Below are 25,659 nucleotides of genomic sequence, written 5' to 3' on the forward strand. Positions count from 1 at the left end.
AAATGGCTCCTACAGCTGCACCTACAAGTCAGCCCCTGCCATGATGTGGCAGTTGAAAGTTGTAACAAAAATTACATGTCCGAAGTGTGTTTGCTTTTCTAAATTGATCTGTGTATGAATTTAAGGCCCCTGTTGAGCTTTCTCTCTTATTACTGCCCACAACACAACCCTGAGGGTGGTAAAAAGCTGAACTGTCTCCATTACATGGCTCAGAATTCATCCATGTAACTCAGACCCTGAGCAAGGCCTCCATGCAGGAAGCAATTTCCAACTTTTTAGCCTCTCAGATCACTGAGACATTTTTCCAGACATTTTTTCTTCCCTTGGCCTCTCAGGGAAGAGGCTGAGCTTGTGGTGTTCATGTGAGGATGTTACTTTTCAATACACAAGCAAATACTGCTCCCCAAAAGGAACGAACTAATGGGTAGTTGCAAAGCTACATAATTTTAATCCTTCTGGGAGCTGAAAATAAATCACGAGACCTTCATGAGCCAGAGAAAAAAACATTTCACTTGACCACATCATCTTCCTCTACTCCTCTCACCTATTAAAAGAGGTGAAGGCCAGGGATAGGAAAGGGAGAAAGAAAAGGGTTGTTCCTCTTCAGTTTTAATTTTAAGCTATGCCAGGGCACCTAAAACTACTGATGACTTCATGTCCTCCTCCTTTGCATCACAGATGCTGCAAGCAGGGGATGAAACAGCAACATTCAACTTACTATATATTCCAAACTGGAATTACAGTAAATGCAAAGATGCCTTTGCTGCATAATGACAAAGAAAACTCCCTCTATTGGTTTAACCCTGTTTTGGTTTAACATAGAAAGAAGCAGTCTCAATGAGGGACCTCAAGACTTAGAGCTGGATCATGTTTACTTGTTTAGTATGGGACAAATCTGCAAACTGACCATGCAAATACAACTTCAATAAATACATTCATCATCTGTAATAAAAACCAAGCCTTTAAAATAGATGCCATTCTCTAGGGAAAACATTTATTCAACTGCTTTACAGAGTGAGCCAATTAAGGCCAAATGTTTTGGAAATAGACAAGCTTTCACTGGGTACAAATATGAGCTGGCTTAACAGCATATTGTATACAAAATGTTCTTTGAAAGCATCTAAGAAAGGTAAAGGCTGAGCAATACAAGCTGAAAAACTGCTTCTTTAAGGCAAACAAAAGTATTTGTTTATTCTTTGTTTCTTAAAAAAGTATTATTACCAAAATATTTTCTTCACAATTACTTCCATATTTCTAAGTAAAGATTTAAGATTGTGTGAGCATGGATGGAAGATATTTGTAGCCATAAAAAAAAATCAGACACCACTGAAAACTTATATGAGAAACAGTGAACTCATGACATCAAGAAAGCTTTTAGACTTAGAAGTGTTTAGAAAACCCAAAATAGCAAAGCAAGTGATACACACATGACTGTTTTCCATAATCAAATTACTGATAACTGTAAATACATAGAAAAAAATTACATAATTACATATAACAAATGAAGTCTGGAAGCACTGGAGTAAATCATGTTATTGAAACTGCTCAGATGATTTAATGTGGGGAGTGCAGTACCTGATCTAAAACCCACTGAAGCAACTTGAAATTTTGTCTGTGGTTCTTCAGCTGGCCACGAATTCAATTACTGTTACATAAAAAGCAGAAAGATGCAGCATAGAAAATGAGAATTCAGAATTACTTAGCAATGACTTCAACCAACAGGGCATGGATTTGTGCTCTTCTTCAGCAGCTCACTCTTAGGTGCTGTAGAGACTACTTGGCATCGCTCCTGAGAACTACACACAGACACCAACCCAAGGAGGTGTTAAGTATCCCCTAAACACATGCCCCAAAAACCACATGTAATACAGAAGGTAGTCTCTGTGGACTGAAATCCATATATAACATACTTGTTATGCTGTCAACATGTTTATATTACTAATATAATAGAAATAGCTAAACAAATATCCCCTTTAGAAAGACTAGCTGTCTCAGCAAATGGCTGGTAAGGTGTCCCACCACAGCACATTCCAGTTAAAAAACTGCAATGCTGCCTGTAGCAGTCATAAATACATGTTTGTTTTTTGAATCATACTGGAGATCACACATTAGCTAAAAACTGCAATTGCTGACTTCCACTCCTGGAAATCACCTTCATTTCTCAAGAAGTAGAGACCATTTAGAGTAAAAATCACAAATCTGCGTTGCTGAGGATGGGAACACACGGCTTCCACTTTGATCCTAGAATCAAACCCAGCACTCCTGGTGTGAGGGTGTCCCTGCTGTCACACGGTCCTGGGTGGCAGCTGCTGTTTGTACATCCCTGCCAGAGCCTTGGCCGCACTGTAGATCATCTGCCGGCGGGACATGCCCGTGAACACCGCGTGCCAGTCCGTCCTGCTCACATTCAGCATGCTCTTCTCCAGCACCTCGCCCACCGTCACCAGCAGCCCTGACCACCTCAGGCTGTAGTCCTGAGGGGTAAGACTCTTGGCCTGCATATAAAAGTTTGAGAAGTGATTACTGAAACAGTTTGGAATTAGTAGATTTGCTTCTATCGTCAGATTTAACCGACCATTGCAAGGAATCATTCTTGTATCAACAGACCTGTGTGGCAAATTAAAGGGAGTGAGAATCAAATTTCAGCTATTCAGAAATTGCTGTTACTGAAAAAAGCCCCAAAGTTACTATTTGCTCTCCCAAAACAACATATGAGGATCAAACCCCAAACAGTTCTGGTTATGAATTCTTCATGGAAACATTTATTTTAAAAGAATTTTCAAGTCACAGTTAACTAAAGCATGACTCATATCTGCTGTCAGGCAACGTGCAGTGAGTGACTGGAGTAATCCCCAGGTTGTGCCCAAAGGAAAATAAACCACCTCCAGAAAAACTTCTTTTGGTGGTATTTCAGAACTGCACTCCACTGCAGTTCATCCCATTATTTCCAGCTGAATGAACCATGGTATTTCAAAGATTTAAGTATTTTGATTTCAGAATAGCAGATTTGAAATCAGCCTTGTCTTTTAGGTGGGACTCAGTGTGTTCATAGGGGACTTAAGTGACAGATATTGCAGAATGAGACTCTTGACTAAGAACAGCTTTACTATAAATGTCTAAAGATTAATTCATAAACATGATGCAAAAACATTTTGTATTCGCATTAAATAAATGAAAATATTTAAGTGTAATAACTTCCAATAAAAACTGACATAATAACTAAAATTAAAACTTCAGTCTTATGTCTCAGCTATTAATTGCTAAGAAAAGTGAAAAAGGAATATGTTCTTACCTGCTGAACATATTGCAAAGGCACTGGTGTTGCTTGGGTGAATGCTTCCAGGTGAATTCCATGAATTGGATCCTCAATAATCAGACATCCAATATCAAACCACCTGCAGTGAAGCACAAATTCTTTTATTCCTGAGTACTGAGTATCACTCTGGTGAAAACCAACATGCTAAAAGTTGAATTATGAACATTTTACAAGCTCTATTACAGCTGTAGTAAAAATGAAAACTCATCAAACTGTTGTGGTATTCTGCAAGTGAAATTTGCATGTGTCTCTGTCTATCTATCTATCTATCTATCTATCTCTCATAACAGTGCATGTGTATGCATGTAAAATGCATAAAATACACAGAAATACAAATTACATGAAACTTACAAATCAAAGAAAAAAAGAGAGCTGGAGGGGTGGGTGTGTAGGCTGACATAATCCCATGGCCACAGGTATTCTGCTACAGTTTTCATTCAATCTTTCAAAGAACATTTCTCATTAAAATAACCTTCTCTAACAATTTTTAAGAAAATTGTCTATTTATCATTCATATTCTACAATCAGAAGATTTTTTGACAAATCTAATGCTATAGCAATCATTTAAATGATTTATTCAGAGAAACATTTCTGCCTGTCTGGGCCATATAAACTTCATGGTAAGAGTTTAGTGGAGCCAGACAGGAAGAAGCACTTCCATCATCTTTGTAGCAGGGAATAGAGCACTGGAATGATTTGACTGGCAACTATTAAAGGCTGAAAAAGCCTCATAGCTAAATATAACTTACTTCTAATTAATAATGAAGTTACTGGTATTTTCTTGTCTTCTAATGTTTGCATTTTTATGCATGTGATGGGCTGTTATTTTTTTCACAGTTACTCTCCTTTTACTCTGTTTTTACATTTAGTATTTTTAGTGCAATATGAATGAGGAATTTTCTAAAGTAAATAGGAGTAGGAAGAAGTTTTAATTTTTGTTTAGCATTTATTTCCACCCAGTCTGATTTAGATGTTTTGTTGTCTTTTCACAGAGGATTAACTATGACATATGTTATTAGTAGTGATGGGTGATTACTTCAAACACTTCTCCTTTGGACATGCAGAAGCATGGTAAACAGTGGAAGAAAACTGTTTAAGTTTGTATTAAGAAAAACATAGCATTGTCTCCAATATTTTGGAATTTAATTATAAAGCTGCTTCAAGAACTGCCTGTCAAACAATATGTTACAAAATCATGTTGCAATACATTTTGAAACAGCATTTTTATGTCTGTGCAGTGCAAGTTAGATGCAGTAATACATTCTCAGTGAAAGGAAAGCATAAAATACATTATTTGGTAAGTTCTAAATGCTGGAATATCTCTTCTGATACAATTTTAGAGAGAGAAGGGAGGATGCACACAACAATGCACAAACTATTAGCCAAATTCCTAATTTTACAGCTCCTTCATTTTTTCAGCTCACTTCACTGTGCTTTTTACATTGTGGATCTACAAAATCTGACAAAGATTTCTTTATATTAAGGTCTCAAGATGCCTGGACAAAAAGCTGAACATCATCACCAAAACCAACCCCACCAATATACTCCAGATAAATCTTCTCCTTCTTTCTCCTTCTGATTCTTTTTCCTTCTTCCTCCTTCTTCCTCCTTCTTTCTCCTTCTCTCTCTCCCTCTCCTCAAACTGCCACCAGCTCCTTACAGGCTTTGAGTCAACAAGGAATATTCCCAATGTGTCCCCAACCCCCTGGAATAAATTCAAGGTTCTCACTTGTCAGGAAGCAGCTCCTCAATGAAGTTTTCCACTGACACAGCAGGCTGCTTCTCGTGGATCACTCCTGTCCGGCGCAGGCTGTCTATCCTCTCCTGGGCTCCCTGAGTGCCAACAGAAGATGTTAGACAAAACTCTGAACCACAGCTTAGTGCTATGCTTGCAGATCAGTCTCAAAAGAGCCCTAGAACACAACTTTTCAAAATGACTCAATCGGGAAAAAACCCAACAACCCAAACTAGTCAAAGGCCAGGAATCCCAAACAGTAACAAAACCTAGGACAAAGCTAATGAAATATTTTTAGTTTTTTTTACATTCCAAGAAAAATATCCAGGGTAGTATGCAAAGAATTCATAACCTGTGACAAAAATTCCTAACCTGTGATAGTTTTAACTATCAGTTAAAGAATCAGTCTATCTTTGTGTTACTTTGACATTTCTACAATTTAAGACTTCTTGGGTTTAGAGTCTTTAAGAGCTTTGAACCAACTTTGTAAGAGCAAGGGAAAGAATCCATTTGTTGTGGTACGTATCCAACTAACACACAGGAATTATTCCCCTGAAAACTGTTATCACTCTGAAGTTGTAACAGAAATATATAAAACACTGCAGGAGCTAAACAAGTAAAGGAACATGCATATTATTCTGCTTTATCTCACTATAAAATTGCATCAGATAAGACACTGCTATGAGGACAGGTTTTACTCTTCTGCAAACACTGCCACAATAGTTAGGGGAAAAAGCTTCCTTTATCATGAATTTTTGCTTACATTTAGTAAACAGAGTATGAAACAGCTGTTTTCAGGATTTTCACTTATTGGCCAGAACTGGTGAAACAACCTTTGAACCCTTTGCTAACCTTTCCTCTGGGGTGGCACAGCAGTTTGCAGGGCTGCACAGTGAATTCTCATTTTTCAAAGAGAACACAGATCTGTTCAGGAAGATCAAGTGTTGATCAAACTGTCTTGAATATACAGAATCAGTGGGGAGAAAAATCACTTTTGGAGACTTTTAATTTCTAACATTTCCAACATGATGTGCTGGTAACAGACTATTCAAAAAATGCCTGATATACTTTGAAACCACAGTAATAGCACAATGTATGGAAGATGTGACGGCAATCAATGACAGTATAAGCAAATTGACATAAATGGCATAATACACTGACATAAACTCTTCACATTGCTGCAAATGTGTTTTTAAGAAACCTTGAAAATATTTCAAAGAGGGAGCTTTGGATCTAATGATCCATATTGAGGGAAAAAAAGAGAAAAAAGCCCAAAACACTTAACCCCCCAAAATAACAAAACCAACCAACCAACCACCAAAAAAAACCCAAAAAACCCAGAACAAAACAAAACAAAAAAAACCAAACAAATAAAAAAAAAGCCCACCAAAAAAACCCAAACAAAAAAACCCACCCCAACAAACAAACAACAATAACAAAAAAAAACAAAACACAAAAAAAAATCCTTAAAGAAAATGTTTACCTATTCCAGAAACTGACCTTCACCTTACAGAAAATGAGACTGTTTTGGGTGAATTTCTCTTTGCTACTACTATATATCCACTTACTTTTAAGCCTGCAGCATAGCCCACAGGCTGTGGTGCAATATTGGATTGTGCAGCCTCTCCAGTCACAACAGCCATCCCAAAGACTTCCTGAAAGGCATCCCGAATTGCTGCAACTTTCACCTCTTTATTAGAAGTAACCACTATGTCCAGCTCTCCCCCAGTTCCTGCAAAATAATTTTGTGAAGTAATCTGTGAAAAATATATCCACACATGGAATATTCCTCCTTCCCACTGCTGGATAGTTCAAACACAGTTTTACACCTTCTCCAGCTGCTTTTTTCTTTCTCACGCACTGGACAGTAGTTCATCCACGAAGCAGAAGTCATTTAAGTCAGGAATTGAAATGCAGAGGAATAACTAAGGGATACAAGGGTGAAAGACAAGCAGCAGGAACTGACCTATTTTCAGGTTCAGCACCTGAAAAAAAAATATTATACCACTCATTCAAGATTACAATTCACAGAGCTTTAGGAAAATAACTCAAGACATCCATTTCCAACAATGTTTTGGTGTTCTGTAAAGCATTAAGGAATACTGCAAATTCTTATGAATGAGATCAAGAACACTGATGCAGGTCATAAAATCCAGTGAACAGCTGCCAAATTACACAAGATGTAAAAGAAAGGCTCTCATTACTTTTTAGCTGTCTTGGAATGTGAACTTCAATGTAATGTTATTGCTCTTTTTAGATACTAAATACCTATGGAACCAAAAAACTTGTGCACAGTTCTAAACATTTTCCATAGGGTTATATCTCCATAAAGAAGCATGAGCCTCCACTGAACTTTTTCAGAATGAAACAAAACAATTTTGTTTCAAATTAATGAATTAAAAGAAATCTAAAAGTACCACAGAAGACTAAATCACACTTCACATCTGTCTGTCACAGCTGGATCACTTTTATTGCGCAGAAACACATAATAAAATCCATCCCTGCTGTGAGAAGCTTTCTCAAGAACAGCTGAATCTTTCCTCAAACATGGAATATGACATCAGAGAAAGCTGCCTAAGTAAACTGCATCAACCACAGGAGCTTACAGAGTTTGCAGTATTAATCCTGATTCAAGAAAAGTTCCCCCACTGATAAAGGTAAACCCAAAGCTTAAATTTTAATGAAAAAACCAAGTAACTTTTTGGCTTATATTACTCAGCAGACCTCAGTTACAGGAATCATCTTACTTTTATGAATAATCACAGAACAGTGGTAAACAGTGGTAAACAGTGGTAAAACCTACTGTTTGGGGGTTTAGGGTAATTTTTTATCATTTTATTTACCAATTGCTTTGCTGAATATAATTAGGTATATAGATCACTGATCTTGGAGCACTTGTTTTAAATGCTGTGCAACTACTGGACTAAAAATAATTGAGAGTATCTTTTTTCATTGATTCCTCCTTGATATAAATCAATTTAACATAATTAAACAAGTGCTTAAAATTGACTGCAGGTTTTTACTGAAGTTAGCCTTGCCTGACTGCTCAAGAACAGAAATACAATTCAAGAGCTTTTAATGAAGTTAAGAACTAATCCATAACATATCTAGTAAATTACTGCCTAACAGTTTTAAGAATGGCAACTGTGCCTCATGTCTGGTTGCAGAATACAGAGTATATTCTTTTGTATTATGGATCATCAAATATCAAAAGCATCTATTTTTTCATCAGATATACTACAGAACTGAAAGATATTACATGGGTTAAAAAAACCATTTGTGACAAAATCTAGTAAAATGGAAACCTAAAATGTAAGAACTGGATGCACCCTGGTAAATTCAGGGGCAGAACTCTTACATGAAGGTAAGCTCTGACAGCTGAATGTAAAATACCTTGTGCATTATAAACCAAAATTACAGTTCCATATTTAATTCAAGATTCCCTGTTGTCTTTTGTTGTAGAAGTACTGTTGTTTATGCTTATGAGATGACCATTTCCTGTCTAGACAGAAATTACCTGTTCCAGGAGTGCAGCTCAGGTAACATTTTCACAATGTGCCAATGAAAACAGCTCAGCTCTTTTCAAGAAAGAGATTATAGAAATACTATTTGTTCAGATGAGGGAAAAAAAAATATTTCAACCAACTCATCCAGAAGCTTTGGTAATTTCAGGTTTTGGCAATGAGGAATATGAAATTCCTTTGGCATTGCAGTAATGAAGGGAGAGCAGAGAGAAGTGGGGCTATTGCTGAGGACATGGTTTTTGTAGAATACATTTCTACAAGGAAGTACAGGCTAAGTTTACAAACCTCTGCACTGTTTTCACAACCTGAAACTACAAAACCAATGCAGTACATAAATGGCCAAGATGTATACAGATGCTTCCTATTCCAACAGGACTTTAGAGAGCTTTGAGGTAACCATTAACTTTGTTTACTCAACCTAAATCTTACAAACCAAGCATTTTATTAGTATTACTTCCTCCTCCAGATAAAGTTGTTCTGTCAATAAACACTGGGTCAAACTATTCGGGATACCAACAGATCCTGTTTCCCAAAAGGGACACTGATGACTGTAATAGAAATGTTAAATACACTTTGTCAAATTGTGCAAAAATCAACACTACTGTAGTTTTACCCTGCATCCTGCTACTCTTCTCAAATACCTTTAGAAGGCATTGCTGGGTGGCCTCACTGGTTTTATTCCCACTACCTCCTCACTAGACAGCTGCTGGGAAATTTTCCCTTAAATGTAAGACAATTAACTACTACTGAAAAATTAGGTCATCTTCCCCTGTCCTCTGCACTAGTACAAAGGTGCAGCAATCATTAGCTGGGTCACCTAATAGGTTCAGCTGGAAAAAAAAAAAACAACTCAGGAAAACAAAATAATAATAAAAAATCATTTTAATGGTTTCTTCTCAGTCTTAGCTGTTTCCTGACCAGCTTTTTTTCATAGGCAGAACAAGGTCAGTACTGGCACACCTAGGAGGGAGAGCTGCTTATCAGGCTGCTAGGAAAAAAAAATCATGCTAAAAAAACCAAAACCAAACCACCACCCTGGACAAATGGTGCTTTTGCTTGCTTATTTTACTCTCAGGTCAGCTACATGCAACATCCAGTCTCCTCCAATAAAATAAAAAATGGTGAGTAACACGAAGCTTTTCTTTCCTATTAATTTTCAAGCTGTAACTGAAATGCTTTTACACTTCAAGTGTAGAAGTAGTGGCTATTGCAGTAGTTTCTCCAGGATTTACAAGCAATACTTGATGGTTTATCATAAACACTCACTTATATATGGAACCATGCCAGGATCCAGCGTTGTGATCATGGTCTCCACTGAATGCTTAGTTTTATCAAGAACAGACTTCACCATGGGATTCTCAGCTACACCCTAAATTTAAGCAAATACATTTCCATATTACTTTCTGGGGTTTTTTTCTCCTCCTCAAGAAATTCAAAATGTTACTGTTAAAAAAACAACAAAAAACTAAGCTGCTCTGTAAAATCTGCTCTGCATTACTCAGCACAAACACTGCAGAACATGACTATCAGTGCATGGCTTTTCTGTTACTACCTCAAGTTTAAATATTACCTTCCTCATTAATGCAGAAACAGCCCCATCATCTTGCAAAGCCAGGCAGTGCTTCTCCAGTTAGCATCCTTGCTGCTTAACTAATATAATATCATTATACAGATGGTTTCTGAACACTGAGACTAGTTCTACCTGTGGAAGATGCCTTTATGTGTCCATTTGCCTAGCACAAATAGGGTGAAATAATCCATATTTTTATGCCAATCCAAACCAGGAAGTTATAGCAACAATTATTTGGAAATAGTCTTGGAACTGCAATGGAACAGGCATCTTTGAATGACTGAAGAAACTGCAACAGTCCCATTTGATTCCAGACCATTAATTTGTCAATTTTAGATTGCTGTACTTTTCAATATTGCTGAGCTTGAAGGAAATCTGAAAGGAAGGTGTTTGATTTCTTAACAAATTACTTCAACAACAGAAATAAAGATAAGTGTGGCAACTACTATGTGAGCTCCTCCAGAGCAATTTCAGTAATTTCTGTAAAAATTACCATCATATGTCCCAGATTCTGGCTCATCTTTAAAAAGCACAGACTCTGATGTGAGCTTACATACATCACGAACTTAATGGTTTCAGTGTAATTACTGATTCCTCATAATTTCACTTAAGAAATTCTCAAGAAGGGGTAACTGAATACAGAGAGCACATGGAATGCTTGATACTTCAACCAAAGTCTTTATTACTGGAGTCAGTAATACAGATTATTAGTGCTTCGTAAATAGAAACAGGACACCTTCTGGATCGGACTGGCAGCACTAAAATGTGGATGAGATTGGCTTTTCAGTTTATTTGCAATTGAAAGCTCTGGTACTCTAAGAAGGGCTAAAGAATCATGTTATAAGTAAAATGTTCTCTTCTAAAATACTGACACCTATTGCAAATATTAGGAGGAATATAAGGACTGAAAGGAAAACATTGTTACTTCAAGGAAGAAGGAAAATGTGTTTTTATGATCATGAGAAGACATTTCTCCCTGAAAATGGCAGCATGACCACTCTGCTCTCAGAGTACTGATGGAGAATGAATCTTCCTCTTTAAGACTGTATCACTGGCATAACAGAGGGTTCAGTCTGCCATGTCACACACAACTTCTTCTGCCCAGGTTTTCATGCGCAAAAGGGATTGAAAACCAAAATTCTTCACATACACTGGGACAATAATCTTCTTCATTCTTCCTTCACATTCAGTGTGAGATGGGACAGAATGTGGTGCTGCTCTTGAAGACAGCTCAGTGTTGATGTACAGCCCTCAGATCTTTTTGCCACTATCTTCATGATGCTACTTAAATGTAGCATCTCTTACAGCTCCAGAAAGGTGACAAGTTAATGAAATTCTACTAGTTGATGTTGCTGCTTATTTCCTCTGTATGATTAGATAACATCACAAGGAGTATCTGCTCTTCACTATACATTCCATGCCTTCTAGCAGAATAATCTTACAAAATACCTTCTTTGTGATTGAAAAAAATATATAATTTGTCAGTCCTTGAAAAAAGACAAAATATAACTTGATTGTTATAGAACAAGCATGACTTGCATCCCACAGGAATAAAACTCAGTTAATTAGGAAGTTCTAAATGGGATATGCAAAGCATTAAGGTAAGGTAAAACAGACTTATCCTTTTCTGCATACAGTCTTTGTGAAGTAAAAAATACCTTTCAGGACCTTAAAGGTTCTAGAACTTCGTCTGCTTTAAGAACATATCCATATGGACCAGGGTCTATCACAAGTTCATATCACAAGAATCAAAATTAACCTAGAACACCTGCAATTGTACAGTCCCCTCTATTCTATACAGAGAAAAAGTAAAAGCATAGTTTCAGCAAACACCACTATTACGAACAGCCACCTTGCACATGAGGCTAGAAAAATAAATTACTTCTAATAGCATGCACTTAAAGAGTACAACATGTCTTCCTATAGTCAGTACAAACTGGTAATTCCTCATGAAGGTAACAGACAAAAACCCCCTACCTTTATAAAACCCCAGAGTCCTCCAGCAGGTGCCCCACTCTGGGCAGCAGATACTCTGGGATCTTCATGCTCCTCAGGAAAAGTGATTGCAGAACCAGCCCCAGGAGATAAGGATGAAGAGAAAGTTGCCTGTTGAGTAATGGGATCTGCCAAAACACCTGTAAGAGACAAATATAAAACACGAGGGTTTAATTTGTTATATTGAAGCAACATGCGATTGTTTAACAGGAAAGTAGCAGGAAGAATAAAACATTTCCAGGCTAATTCACCTCACTTCTTGGAGGCCCAAGAACAATTATGCTTGTTAAAGGCTAGCAGATATAATGAATGCAATCGTATCTGCTAATGAAATTGAGACTGCCTCATACAATTATTCTTTTTCTTATCATGCTAAATTAAAAGCTGTTCTTCCTGTATTCAAATTTTCATAATAAACTCTCAGTAAAGAGAGGGACAAATGTTAGTCTCTGAACGAAGGCATAGGAATGTTCTCATACAATAGGAAAAGTAAATTTTCTAAAACCAAGTGCTGGAAATCAATAGTAGTAGAAAAAGGAGGAAGCTTTATATGTTTAGAAGGAAAACATAAGCAACTAAAAGAACAGAAAAATAAAGTCGGACCCTTTGCCCCATTACTCAAGCTTATTTTAACAGATTTTCTATCACTAGCCTTAACTAAGAGTTATTTTTATTTTATGCTGCACAACTGATAGCTCTTTTTAGACATCTTCCTAACACAGACTTGAAAGAGATATCACCAGTAATAATAAAAGCTTAGCCTGAGTGCAGCTGAGGAGAGAAGTTTGCATTCCACAAGCTTAAAATGACATCAATTCAGCAACCACAGCAACTGCCTGCATGGAAGGTACGTATTATTATGTATTTTTAGCTATCCCAATGCAATTTTGTGGCTGGAAACAAGAAAATAGAAGCTGGTGTCATGTGACAGACAGCTTGTTAAGAGACAGATTTTCATAACATAACCCTGAAAATTTTGATTTTACAGCCTGTGATTGTCATTCTGGGGAAACATAATGGTTGAAGGTGGCTCTCTGAGCTGAAGAAAAGCTGGGCTTTTGTGTGCAAGGTAACAAAAACAAAAGTTCTCAAACAAAAGATTTTCCTGTGAACCTGAATGCCACCAGAACTTAAAGTGGACTCTGCCCTGGACCATGAGTGTATTTTAAAGGCTATTATACCTTCTTCTGAGTAGAGCTACATTAATTATCCCTTCCCCTAAGTACAACTAATTAATTAAGTATACCCAGAAGAATAAGTCGCCCAGGAGATCCCCCGTCTTGTCCCACAAACAGGACAGCAAATAAAGTTACCTGTGACTGGAGGTGCAGAAAATGAAGGCATCAGTGGGCTCTGAGGTGCTCGGCCAGCGTGACCTCTGGTGATATCATAGGTGGAAGACATGGAAAATCCTGAAATGGGGGGACCAGTGGGAGGTGCAGGCACACCAGGGCCAGCAGCAGAGCTCAGTGGAGGAGGAGCAGAGAACTGGGACACGGGGGTGCTGAAAGCTGCAGGGGCAGCAGGAGGTGGGACAGGGCTTTGGGGTGGTGCAATTGTAGAAACGGTTGCAGAAGGCACAAGTGGAAGAGAGGGTGAGGTCATCATGGCAGGAGGAACTGGGGACACTCCAGCTGGCAAGGGTGGCGAGTAGGCAGGAGAAGATGGCATGTTCGGTGTGGCAAGGGGGGTGGACAAAGCTACAAAAGTAAGGGGAAAAAAAAAGAGAGAATGAAGAATTTTAGAAGCCTTAATCTCAGAGATTCAGTAATAGAATTGTTCAGACATTTCACAACTATTTTTTTAACCAGTCAGTTTTTTTTTCATTCGAAGTGAATTTGAAACTTCTGCTTGAGTTGTCACACAGCACCAATCGCACTTAGTCCTTGGTGACAGTATCTTGTAAGACACATCTCTTCCTACATGACCCTACTTGTCATTAGCTTAAAAAGACAAATCAACATTTGACTACTGCATTTACAGCAGCTGAAACCTACCTCAAAAATTTCTAGCTAGCTCTGTTATTCCTGAGTGACTGCTGCATCAACTGATGATGCAGGAAGCGCTCATCTTCAGGAATAAAACACACACCCCTAATACCTGGGAGAGTGGGAGTTGTTTTAGAGGTGTGGCACTGGAAAATGGACTGAAACTAAGGACACTCTTTCTTCTCTGGCACTCATCTCCCTGATCCCTCTGCTTTCCCTGTTTCAGCTGATCCTTGGATAAGACAATTTTCCTGTCCGTAACCAAATTAAGCCAGGAAGTTTAGTTAGAAGAACAGAAATTGCCTTTTTTGATGGCAGTAACATGCTAAACCAGCTTAAGCATCTCACTGGCCTCAGCCTAAACACCACAGTCAAATGATACGTAAATCACACTAATGCCATGGTCTCGAAATTTGGTCACACGCATCCATCAGTAAAAAAAAATTGAGCATTCATTCCCCCATGTAAAATCTATTTCTATATTGTTTACATGCACCACTGTACCAGTATGTCATGTATATTACAAAACACACACAACAAAAATTTTTAAATGATGAGATAAAAACAAATTTTAAACAATTTTTCTTAAGAGTACAAAACATTTTCTGTTTACACTGGAAATTGTTTTGATAATATACTATCAATATAATAATATAGTTAATTAATAATGGTTAACATACTATGTAATACAATAACTGATAGCAATTTTTTAGGGTGAGCAGTGCAACTGAAGAAACCTCAGTAATTTTTACTTGGTTTAACATCTCACGATGCACGAATTTAAAGGTCTGGTTCTACATTCAGACCATTCTGATGCTTGGGTTTAAGGGCTGAAAAAAACACCACACAGATGTCCACATGGAGGAACTGCCTTGTTGGCTGTGCTTGCTGTACCATGCTATTTATTTCCCACTCCCACCCATAAACCATGCAAAAGTTTTCCTTGAAATTTAGCTGGCAAATTTTCATCTTCCCTGATGTCCATGAACAGCCTTTGCAAGATGAACGTGCTGCATTTTTGTATTTTTAATAAGTGTGTTCAAATCCTAGAGAAACAGTTTGGAAGTTGTTTACACAGGTCAGGAAATTCTCTTTGCAAATTGATGTCTACAGATCCGACAGTTTTTATGCAACACTTGCACTGGTTTTGGCAGCAGGAATGAATAATAATGAAAGTTATTTCCAGATATCAGTTTTGGAAATGATTTCTCAAAAACATGACTTTCTTATGAAAGTACTTCCTGTGTCACTCCCTGTTGAAATTATGCAGTCAAATATGCACTCAAATTATGAGTGCATATTTTTTTGGAAATATCAACTAGGTACCACACAGCTGACTAGCACCACAGAAAACATCAGCAAATCTGAGACTTTTTGTTAAAAAAAAGTTCATGTCCATGTTAATTTCAACAGCTCTTTTAACAGACCTTCCACTGGTGGCCAGTAAGCTTCTGCCACATAAAAAAAAAATTAAATCTTTCACGGTCACTCCCTATGTAAGTAGAAAATACTGCCAAAAACATACTACTTAAAGACCATTTTTATAAAATTAACTTTATTGATGACAACCTGTAGCACTTCATGCACTTCTGGCTCTGGTTTCTTTGCTCATGTATGAATGAGGCAGCAAGTACATTTCATGTGTGGTAACATCACTGGCAAGCCAGTGATGTCCAGACTCCATTTTCATCCTAATTAAAGCAACTGCTCCATCATAGGTTACATTTCCACAGTTTTAATTTAACAAAAAAAAAAAAAAAACAAAAAAAAACAAAAAAAACCAAAACAAAACAAAAAAAAAAAAAGCAAAAAACAAAACAAAACATAACAAAACAAAACAAAACATAACAAAAAAAATTTGCTTTTATTATGTAACTCATTTAATATTGTGGGATGAGATCTTGTCAGTATATTTCTCCTTTAGCATCTGACAAGAGAGACTATACAAGCCTGACTCAACAATACCACATCTGCCGAAAAATTCAGTATCTGGTACTCAAATATGATGTTCAGAGTCTTGAAAAAGTCAGAAAAAGCACTCTGAGTACCCACCACAAGTGAGACCTTAGAGGGCCTTCGAGAGAGGGGCTACAAGAAGCTGAAGGGACTTTTTGCAAAGAGGTGAAGTGACAGGACAGGGGGAATGGCTTTAAACTGGATGAGGGCAGATTTAGGGCAGTTATTAGGAAGAATCCTTCCCTGGGAGGGTGGGCAGGCCCTGGCACTGGGTGCCCAGAGCAGCTGTGGCTGCCCCTGGATCCCTGGCAGTACCCAAGGCCAGGTTGGACACTGGAGCTTGGAGCAGCCTGGGGCAGTGGAAGGTGTCCCTGCCCATGGCACGGGTGGAACAAATGGTCTTTAAGTTCCTTTCCACCCAAACTGTTCTGGGATTCTCTCAGTATTAAAACACAAGTGATTATTCCGTTTTACCACTATTCACTAGGGGACTATAAATCTGTTTTAACTCCTTTCTGTGCTGCTCATCTAACTTGGACTGGTGTGGAAGGTATTATTTCTCCAGCCCTGTATCCTTACAAAATACAAGAGCATCCACATCACTTCCTACAATAGTTTCAAGAATAAAAAAAATTGCTAATTTATTCTGTGCGATATCAGATGCATTACAGATAAGGAGCCCACTTCCATGATTAAGAAACTATTTAAATCCTTCCAATTAGCCTGGAGAACTGCAATTATGCTGATTGCAACTGGCTTTGTAGTGCTTCAAAAGACTGAATAAAAGTTTCTGTACCTAAAGTGACAGGTGTAGCAGCAGCAGCCTCCCCTCCTGTGCTCGGAGGAGGTGTGCCAGGCGGAGTTGTCTCTATCCCACTCTCTTCCATCATCTTCCTTCAGCTACAAAAAGCTGTGAGGGGAAAAATATATATAAAGTGCACCTTGAGAAACAAGGGAAATATTTTAAATTTGAATGCAAAGGCCACAACACAGTTATTTAGATTCTTGAACAGAGAAGGTAATTCAAATACCAACTCAAGGGAAAAGAAAAAAAAAAGAAAAACAACCGACTTATCTCAAGTACAAAATTATCCAGTGTCCCCTTTCTCCTGTATCTTCCCTTTATTTTTAGCACCGTGGTAATACCTCAAAGTCCAAGACTCTTTCTAAAAACCTTATTGTGCCTGCTCAGCTACTGCTTCCAAAATATACTGGTGGTACTTAGGAAAGTAATAGTAGAGAAGTAATTACACATCACAAACCCCATATCTCATTGCAATAAAAACTTAACTACAGGGTACAATTCTGCTGCATTGTTGAGCTGCAATAATGCAAACCAGGACCTGTTACTTCCAGCATGATTAAAATTATACTTACACCAAGTTTTCCAGTACAGCCAATTCCTGTAAAACCCATACACCACACTTCTCCGGTGATGGTAACAGAAGTGGAAGTAATTGAAGGCTTTGGTTTTTATTTTGAAGGCCAGAAGAATCTTTTGACATATTTGAATAAACCTTTCAAATATCTTATTTCTAAAAAAATTAACCTACATGCTTATTTAACAATATTAATGTAAAAGGTCTTAGAAGAAGAAAAGTGGAAAAACTAAGATTTTCATAAACACCAGGAGATTTTCATGCTTCAGTGCAGCAGCACCTTACAAAAAGTCTTCTTTCTTCACAAGTCTGGTAAACTACCTGTACCACTCCCTGAGGTAGCAGTCCTTAAGGAACTTTTACTAAAATAAAAGTCTTGTATAAAGCAATTATATATATAAAAAATAGATAGGCTCAAAACATTTTCCACCATTTCCATTACATCAGTAATGGAAGACTGCTACTGAAGACTGCCAGCTTATTCCCTTTCAGAATTCACAGAGGAAAAGGCTTAGATAATATGTTGAATAAAAATACTCACATATATATAAAAAAAAGCTACACTTACAAAAATACAGGGGCTTTCCTCTGTTTAAAAAACAAAAGTAAAAATTCCTCATTCTCTCATCATTGCTTCAAAAGTATATACAACTCTTAGTTTAATGTGAAGGAAAAATTACTATTATTACCAAACTGAAAAATCCAGACAGCAGGACATCAATGTCAGTCTTCACTAGTGCACTAAGAGTTTCCAAAACAAATCAAAGCATCAAAATCACGCAGTAGAAGTCACAGACCCTCTGACAAATTAGTATGATTTGCATTAAGTGATTCAGGATTAAATGCTTCAGCCTAGCCATGGAAAGCAAGTCAATGTGGCTTATGTGCAGCACCCTTCAAGAAATTCTTATGACAGATGGATTTTGGATTCTGAGCATCTCTAATTCACTTAAAGGCTTCTCTTCACATGAAAGGGTCAGTGACTGACTGGTGGGGAACACACTGTCCTTGCAAAGTACATCTCATCACCCTGTAACAAAGAAATGCAAACTCTTGCATCAAACTTTACTAAGGGCAGGAATTTGCAATTTAAGATTTTCACCTTTTAATCAATCTACAGGAGTTTACATTCCTCTGCACAGAAGTATTTCTTAAGTTATTCTTCCAGTTATACACTGCAAAGGATGAAAGAATTTTCCATTGTGCAATTAAAGTGATCACTGACCAAAACCTAGAAACATTTTTTCGAGGCTCTTCCAATCTGCTGCTTGATTTCACCCAATGCCATGATTAAAAGCTGCTGAGAGGTGCTCACGACTTAAAATAAATTCTGTGACCATGCAGAATGAGTGGTAAAATTCCATAGAGCAGCTTTCCAAAAACTCTGTGCAAGGATTTTTCAAATTTTCAGAAACCTATTACAGTGGTGGTGCTGGGGGGAGGGAGAAGGGGCAACCCCCCCAAAAAGCCACCTGACATCCGGAGAGTCAGGAATTAGTAGAAATATAATTAACACTGTAGCTGTTCTTCACTGTTAACTTCGCAATAAAAAAGAATCAGAACAGAAACAGTAATCCCAAATGTGAAAAAAATCATGTCAGTTGCAGAAATAAGGTAAAAATCCATATGGAACTGACTTAAACGATGTCTTAACTAATCTGGAGCCTGCACAAACGACAACTTTCTGTACACTGATTTTTCAACATGATCCAGTTGTGGTTTGCAGGTACTGAATTACGAAAAAAGTAAATAACTTAAAGAAAAAAATTAAGGGCAAAGACCAGGCACAGGAATAGGCAAAAGGAAAGCAGAAAGTATAATGGTAACTTAAAGCTAATAGGGTACAGTGTTGAAATAACCCAGCACCACAGATTATTAAAATAATCCTACAGGATATTTACGAACATAACTGGCATACCCAAAACTAGCTCTGTGTGTGAGGAATGGGTGGAAGGAGAAAACCATGGAAAAAAGGACCCAAGAAACCTATCAGCAATGTTCAGTCCTCAACAAAAATTCCAGAGGGGGTTCCTCTGGAACTTCCCTCAAGGGAGATGCAGGGAAAAAGTTTCCCAGTAGGATCAGTCTACAATACCTTAATGACTGTTGGGTACAGAACTAGGCTGTCTTTTCGGTGACTTGAGAAAAAACCCAAAAGCTGTAATAATAACTCTTCATAATCCAAGCCACAAACACACAATTTGCAACAGGGAGCACCTGGAAACTCAGCCTAACTTCTTAAGGAAGTGACTTTTGTGCATTCTTGCAAACTAGAACATTTTGGCTTACTAAACTGAAGGGGCAAAGGAGAAACCCAGAGACAGGGAAAGTGAATCACATGGAATTTAAGTGAAAACAGTATCAGCACTGCCATCTAGTGATTTGTGACCCGAAACTGCAAATTCGATAATGCCACGTCTTCCTAGAAGGAAATCCGGATTTGTTTTTATGTCGAAATTAAAAAGTAGAGATATGGTGATAAGAAATACAGGACAAATGTATTTCCAGTGATCAGTCATCCTTAAAACAAACCCTTTAGGAAGTAGAAGCATGAATTTTGTTTGATCAGTTATTTTCTTTAAAAAAATCCCTTTTCACTACAATGAAGATACTATAGGGATGATGTTAAACCCTCATGCTACAGAAAAAAAACACAGTACACCCACAAAGTCTGTCTCTAGAACTATTTCTACTGATTCTCACCAGCTGAACCTCATCCATTAACCTAAAACCAAATCTCAGACATTAACCTAATTCTCAAACTAGGGAATTGGGCTTGTGCTAAAAGCAGGAAGTAAATAACTTGATTTAGAGACTAGAATGGCAAATTGTCTTTTCACTTTAGTTTAATAGAAGGTAATTACATTTGTGCTAATATTTTGCAATAATCTTAACGACTTAACCACACTTCAAAAGCATTCTTCAGGTTATTACTCTAAAATACAGACATTCACAGCTAATGATAAGATTACCTACAAATGGAGATTTGCAAATTTCATGTGGATAAAAACACATTATCTAGAATCAGCTATATTTCAGAGTTTATAATGAGGTGTATTTTCAGTCATCTTTAATTGCTCCCTTCTGTTTCACTAGGTGCTCCTGCTAATAAAAAAAAAGCAAAAAGCCCAAAAAAAAAAAAAAAAAAAAAAACCAAACAAAAAACCCAAAAAAACCCCAAAAAAATACCCACAAAAACCAAACAAACCCCCCAGAAACCCACAAAAAGAAACCACAAAATATTTAAGCACACTGAGAGAGAAAACTGCTCTCTAAATAGAACCTAAAATGAAACACAACCAGTAAGCTGGAACACTAAATTGAAATGCCACTAAACGTTTTGACTTTAATCACAGTGGATGTAGCTTTTAATTAAGTTTTCACATGCTGCAGACACTGCTCATGGCTAAGCACATGCTGACAACTGTCCAGAATAACGTGCAGCTAACACCAAGCAAATGACAACACTCTTCAAAAAAATGAAACCAAACCAGAACTGGATGGACCCTGACTACATTTATAACTTTCATCTGAAAAGTCTCTCATGTTTTTGTTTTTTTTTTTTTCCATTTTAGAAAGGGAGAGCACTAAGGAGAGCACTTTTCTCTGTGCAAAGTTAGTGCACAGAGAGGTCATCAGTTTAATCACCTCGTATGAATGACTTGTTCCAAAGTCCAAAGTCTTAAAGAGAGGTAATCAGGAGAGGGGATAAAAAACACAAAAAACCTGAAGAAACCAGCCCCCCAGAACTCTCCTCTACCTGATTTCTGAGACTTTGGGCTCTTTACTGAGGCCATACCTCAAACAATGCACCTGTGTTTGAAGTAATCCTTTAACTTGAAACTGAGGTGGCAGATAACTTTTCACGATTAAGGCCTTAGAGGAGGAAACTGAAGTTAAGTCAACTTTCCTCCCAATGCATAATGAAGCTGATTGCACCAGGTAAACAGTACTGTGCACTTATTTTGGGGCTCTGTTTAAGTCGTACTTCCTCAAAGTTAACATGAGCACCTCAAAGATGTGATATGAGCTACAAAATCCACAAATGAAACAACTGTACAATGTGCTAGTTTACATGTTTTGTGGTACAGCTAAATGCAGAATCTGATGTATTGAACTATCAGCAAATAGTGAAAAACATTCAAACTAAAAGAGAGTAGATTTAGGTCAGATATGAGGAAGAAATCCTTGACTGTGAGGGTGGTGAGGCCCTGGCACAGGGTGCCCAGAGCAGCTGTGGCTGCCCCTGGATCCCTGGAAGTGTTCAAGGTTGGACAGGGCCTGGACTAACCTGTGATAGTGGAAAGTGTCCCTGCCATGGCATGGGGTGGAACAAAATTAACTTCAAGGCCCCTTGCAACCTAAACAATTCTGTGATTCTATACTCATCACATAAATTATGTTAACCACAACACCGGCACAACCTTTTCACCTTAAAAGAAACCCAAAAAGCAATACCAAAGAAGCCTTTTCACCAGTGTGCTGAGAGCTAACACACACCAGGACAGCTAGAAACACCAGGCATGACAGCAAGGGCTGTTGCTGGCCTTCCCTTGTCACTACTGCTGACAGGGTCCACAGACACCATAAACCCAGCAAGCTCCATTTTCCCAAAGGCTGCCTGACCTCATCAGAATAATCAGAATGTCAATTAATTCATTTCACACATTTTTCACGCCACTGCCAACCCTCAGGATTCGCAGCAGATTCCCCACCCCACCCCCCTAATTTTGCTATCAAATATTTCAGTGTCACAAAACCCTCTCGAAACCCCACATACCAGCGGATGGCTGAAGCGGCAGAACTACTGATCTGGAACTGTGTAACACCATCCAGCAATGCCATGAAATAACAGCACCAAAGAAACAGCCAGACCCAGCCCGCTCCAACAACCCACACCCACCGTTTTTCCACGCTATAGATATCACAGGATGTAATGCAACAGCTCCAGCACTTTCAGAGGTAATTCCCCCAAAAGAAGCAATGTGGTTTTTTTCATATGATAGTAAAAGCGAGTAAATCACACAAAGACCAAATTATGCCTCCAGAGACACCAAAATACAGCAGTAAGGCTTCTGAAGCACCGTTTCCATCCGATGTTAAAGAAGGTCAGGATGAAACCGCAGGACCAGCACTCCCATCCTTCGCTGCAGGGCTGGAATTCGGTGCCTCAAGGCTCCGAACAACCCGGCACCCCGACTCTCCACGCAGGAGCAAACCCGGCCGGAGGCAAGAGCACAACGGCACCGGCGACCCAGCGAATCACCGGGATAAATCGCACCGGGAATTCTGCGCAGTGCTGCTCCCCGACCCTCACCTCACAGCGAGCCTCGGAGCCCGGCGCTGGCAGCACTCGGAGCGCGGGAGCCGCTGCAGCCCTGCAAGGACGCGTCGGGTCAGAACACGAGGAGCGAGCCCCGCACCTCCCGCAGCCGCTCCGGGCTCCGGCACCGCCCGGCCCAGCCCTCCGGCCGCTCCTCCCCGCCGCCGGGAACGACGGGTCACAACGCGGCGCGTCCTCCTGTCGCCAAAAGCGCCCTCACCGAGACCGATCCCCCCGTCCCGTGCTGTCTCTTCCCGGCCTTTCCCGTCCCAGGGATACACGAAAGGAGGCCGCGGCCAGCGCCGCCTCGGACTTCAACTCCCAGCATCCTCCGCAGCGCCGCCGCCGCGCCATGCCACGTCTCTCACGGTCGGGTCCAACGGCCCCTCGCGGGGGGGGTCCCCCTCAGCTTGGTTCACTCCGCACGCATATAATAGCGGCGGCGCGGGAGGGTTTTCGGCAGCGCCACGTTGGCGGCGTGAGGGGGCTGTTTGGGTGGATGTACTTCTGAGTTACGTAGTGCCTTTAAATCTCAGCCTTAAGACGGTAGCTTAAAGAAGCCATCGGGCATCCTGTGTATCTCTTTATTCGTAGATATATGAAGTACGTCTCGGTTGAAATGATTTCTGTTTACGGAGTGAATTAGGTTGGGAAAGGCCTCTGAGGTTATGGAGTCCAGCCTGTAACCAGCTCCCTCAGCCTCTCCTGGGGCTCCATTCCCTTCCCCTGGGGCTCCATTCCCTTCCTCAGCTCCGTTCCTTTCTCTGGCCACGCTGCAGCCCCTCCATTCCCTGCGTGAGGGGCCCAGAGGTGACACAGCACTCGAGGTGTGGCCTCAGCAGGGCCAGCACAGGGACAGCACTGCCCTGCTCCTGCGGCCACCCCACAGCTGGCACAGCCCAGGAGCCATCGGCCTTCTCGGGTGCCTGGGCACCAGCAGCACCGTGGACATGAATAGCCTTTCTGATGTCCTTCTCTGCATACAAAAGAAGAAAAAATTACATGGTTAATTAAGCCATGCAGGCTTGACACTCTATTAGGCACCCATTCTAGCTATAATGTAGGATTTTGGAGTGTATCTCAGTTGAGGTCTGAAAAATAAAACCTGACAGATCCCACTGTCAGGTGGGATCACTGAACACTCCCAACTGAATTTATGTATTACATTAAGCAAAACTCAGCAAAGCCACGTACTTTTAAGTTAGACAAATTTCAATATTTCTTTTTTTTTTTTCAGAAGGTGGTTTTCTCTCTTTGTGGTATTTGCATTTCAATAAAATGCATTTTCAGTAAATTACTGAATTTTCAATTACTGCATTTTCAGTAAAATTTAAGGTTAGAGAAACGAGGGAATATAAGCGAGGAACAAAAGCTGAAGCTTTTCTGTGACCTCTGACTTTCCAAAAACTCTGTTACTCCAGTGTGAAAAATGGATATTATATGATTGGCTCTTCGCAAATATTAAAATAATACTATATGTGTTACGTTGGAGAGTTATGCTGTATTTCTGTCTTTTAAGTAGTGTGGTAAATACAGTTTTCAGGCTATAGCATAATATTAAAATAGAAGCTATGTGATGTAAGGTACTTTTTGTAACTAGCTCAAGGAATGGAAAAGATACTCAAGAAATTCTTCACATACAGAGATAACAGCGATAAGACACCAAAATTATTGATGAATAGAAGAGCTATTGCCTCCTTATTGGAACTATTCATACTTCTTCCAGACTTCTAGGAGCCAGAGGAATTGATTTACAAGATGGGGGGAGGGAGGGTCAGAAATTAAGCAGAAGGTATCCTTTGCTTGAAAAGAATGTGTGTGCATCATGTATGAGATATATGAATATGCAATAGGCTATTGCTTTTAAGGGTTAATGGGTTAATCCTCTGTTAGCAAGGTGTGTTTCTGTGGCAGAGTGCAAGGCACCCGGGCATCCATAGTTCTTTGCTTTTTATTGTCTTTCATTGTCCTAATTTTGATTGTCCAAATTCGTATTACTATTTTTATTACTATTTATTACTATTAAGCTTCTAAAATTTTAACGCAAGTGGATGGTGTTTTTCACATCCAGTGAACAAGAAAACGTCCTCAGCCTTGATAGCACTATATCTTGCTTAGAAAATAGCCGAGTATGTGAGAATCCAAAGCCTGTAATACACCCTTGAAGCTGTATCCTGATGGAGAATAAATTTCTACACTTAATACACTCTGAGAGAAACACATCAAAATACTGCCAGCATTCTTTGTTATATTCAAATCCAATTGGTTTGCAAGTTTTAAGTGTGCAGGTCTTCAGTATGTTCCCAAGTGTAGCTATTAATGTAGAATTCTGTGTTAGAGGGGTGGGTGCTGTGAGTGAAGTGCCTCTAGAGTTAATGAACTCTTAACGCTGTGTGTGCATGGATATGTCTGCTGGAACAAATAATCTTTTGTTCATCTAGACTTTGGTAAAACAAGCTAGTTGGAGGCATCCAATGTATTGCTAGTCACAATGTTTCCTGCTCCCTGCAGCTGGCATAGCTATGCTTCTGACCAGAACCAGAACCAAGGCTGCTGCAGTGGCCCAAAGCAGGTACAGCTGATGCAGTGTGGAAGAGAGCAGTGTTTCCGTGGTGCCACTGCTCCCCTCAGTCACCTGCAGGAGCTGATGTGGAGGGGCTGACAGCTGGTCTGTGAGCCAAAAGACTGAGTTAGCAGAAGTAGGTAAGATTTGTGTTTACCCCTGAAAGGAAGAAGATCAAGGTCATTAACCGAGAGAACAGAGATAAGCAGGGGATATTCACAGTTAGAAAAGTAGAATGAATACATGCCTTCAGATATTTGTGCTTGCCAAATATGTTGATGCACATTGTTTTGTACCAGTGAGAATGATG

General features: G+C 39.1%; 1 protein-coding gene across 2 annotated transcripts; it reads right to left on the minus strand.

Moving 5' to 3' along the window:
• Positions 1–972: 972 nt before the first annotated feature.
• On the minus strand, positions 973–23,096 carry PRRC1 (proline rich coiled-coil 1). 2 transcript variants are annotated; one of them, XM_054003364.1, is made up of 9 exons: positions 23,007–23,096; positions 16,881–16,994; positions 13,454–13,840; positions 12,123–12,280; positions 9,842–9,944; positions 6,620–6,783; positions 5,046–5,149; positions 3,293–3,395; positions 973–2,495 (listed from the first exon to the last, which is right to left on the minus strand). In XM_054003364.1, the coding sequence occupies exons 2-9, from the start codon at positions 16,972–16,974 to the stop codon at positions 2,286–2,288; spliced, it is 1,323 nt and encodes a 440-aa protein (XP_053859339.1). In that variant the 5' UTR covers positions 16,975–16,994; positions 23,007–23,096; the 3' UTR covers positions 973–2,285. The 2 variants fall into 2 exon arrangements, with proteins under 2 accessions (XP_053859339.1, XP_053859337.1); XM_054003362.1 differs by lacking the exon at positions 23,007–23,096 and adding an exon at positions 22,781–22,840.
• Positions 23,097–25,659: the final 2,563 nt, after the last annotated feature.

This window comes from Vidua macroura, chromosome Z (genome assembly GCF_024509145.1).
Source record: "Vidua macroura isolate BioBank_ID:100142 chromosome Z, ASM2450914v1, whole genome shotgun sequence".
NCBI lineage: Eukaryota > Metazoa > Chordata > Aves > Passeriformes > Viduidae > Vidua > Vidua macroura.

Excerpts from the sequence above, each read along its gene's own strand:
- PRRC1 (XM_054003364.1), bottom strand. The coding sequence starts at position 16,974 with ATGATGGAAGAGAGTGGGATAGAGACAACTCCGCCTGGCACACCTCCT. Across the intron at positions 13,841-16,880 it reads TGCTACACCTGTCACTTTAG|CTTTGTCCACCCCCCTTGCC; the intron begins GTACAGAAACTT and ends TTACTTTTGTAG. Across the intron at positions 9,945-12,122 it reads GACTCTGGGGTTTTATAAAG|GGTGTAGCTGAGAATCCCAT; the intron begins GTAGGGGGTTTT and ends GCTTAAATTTAG.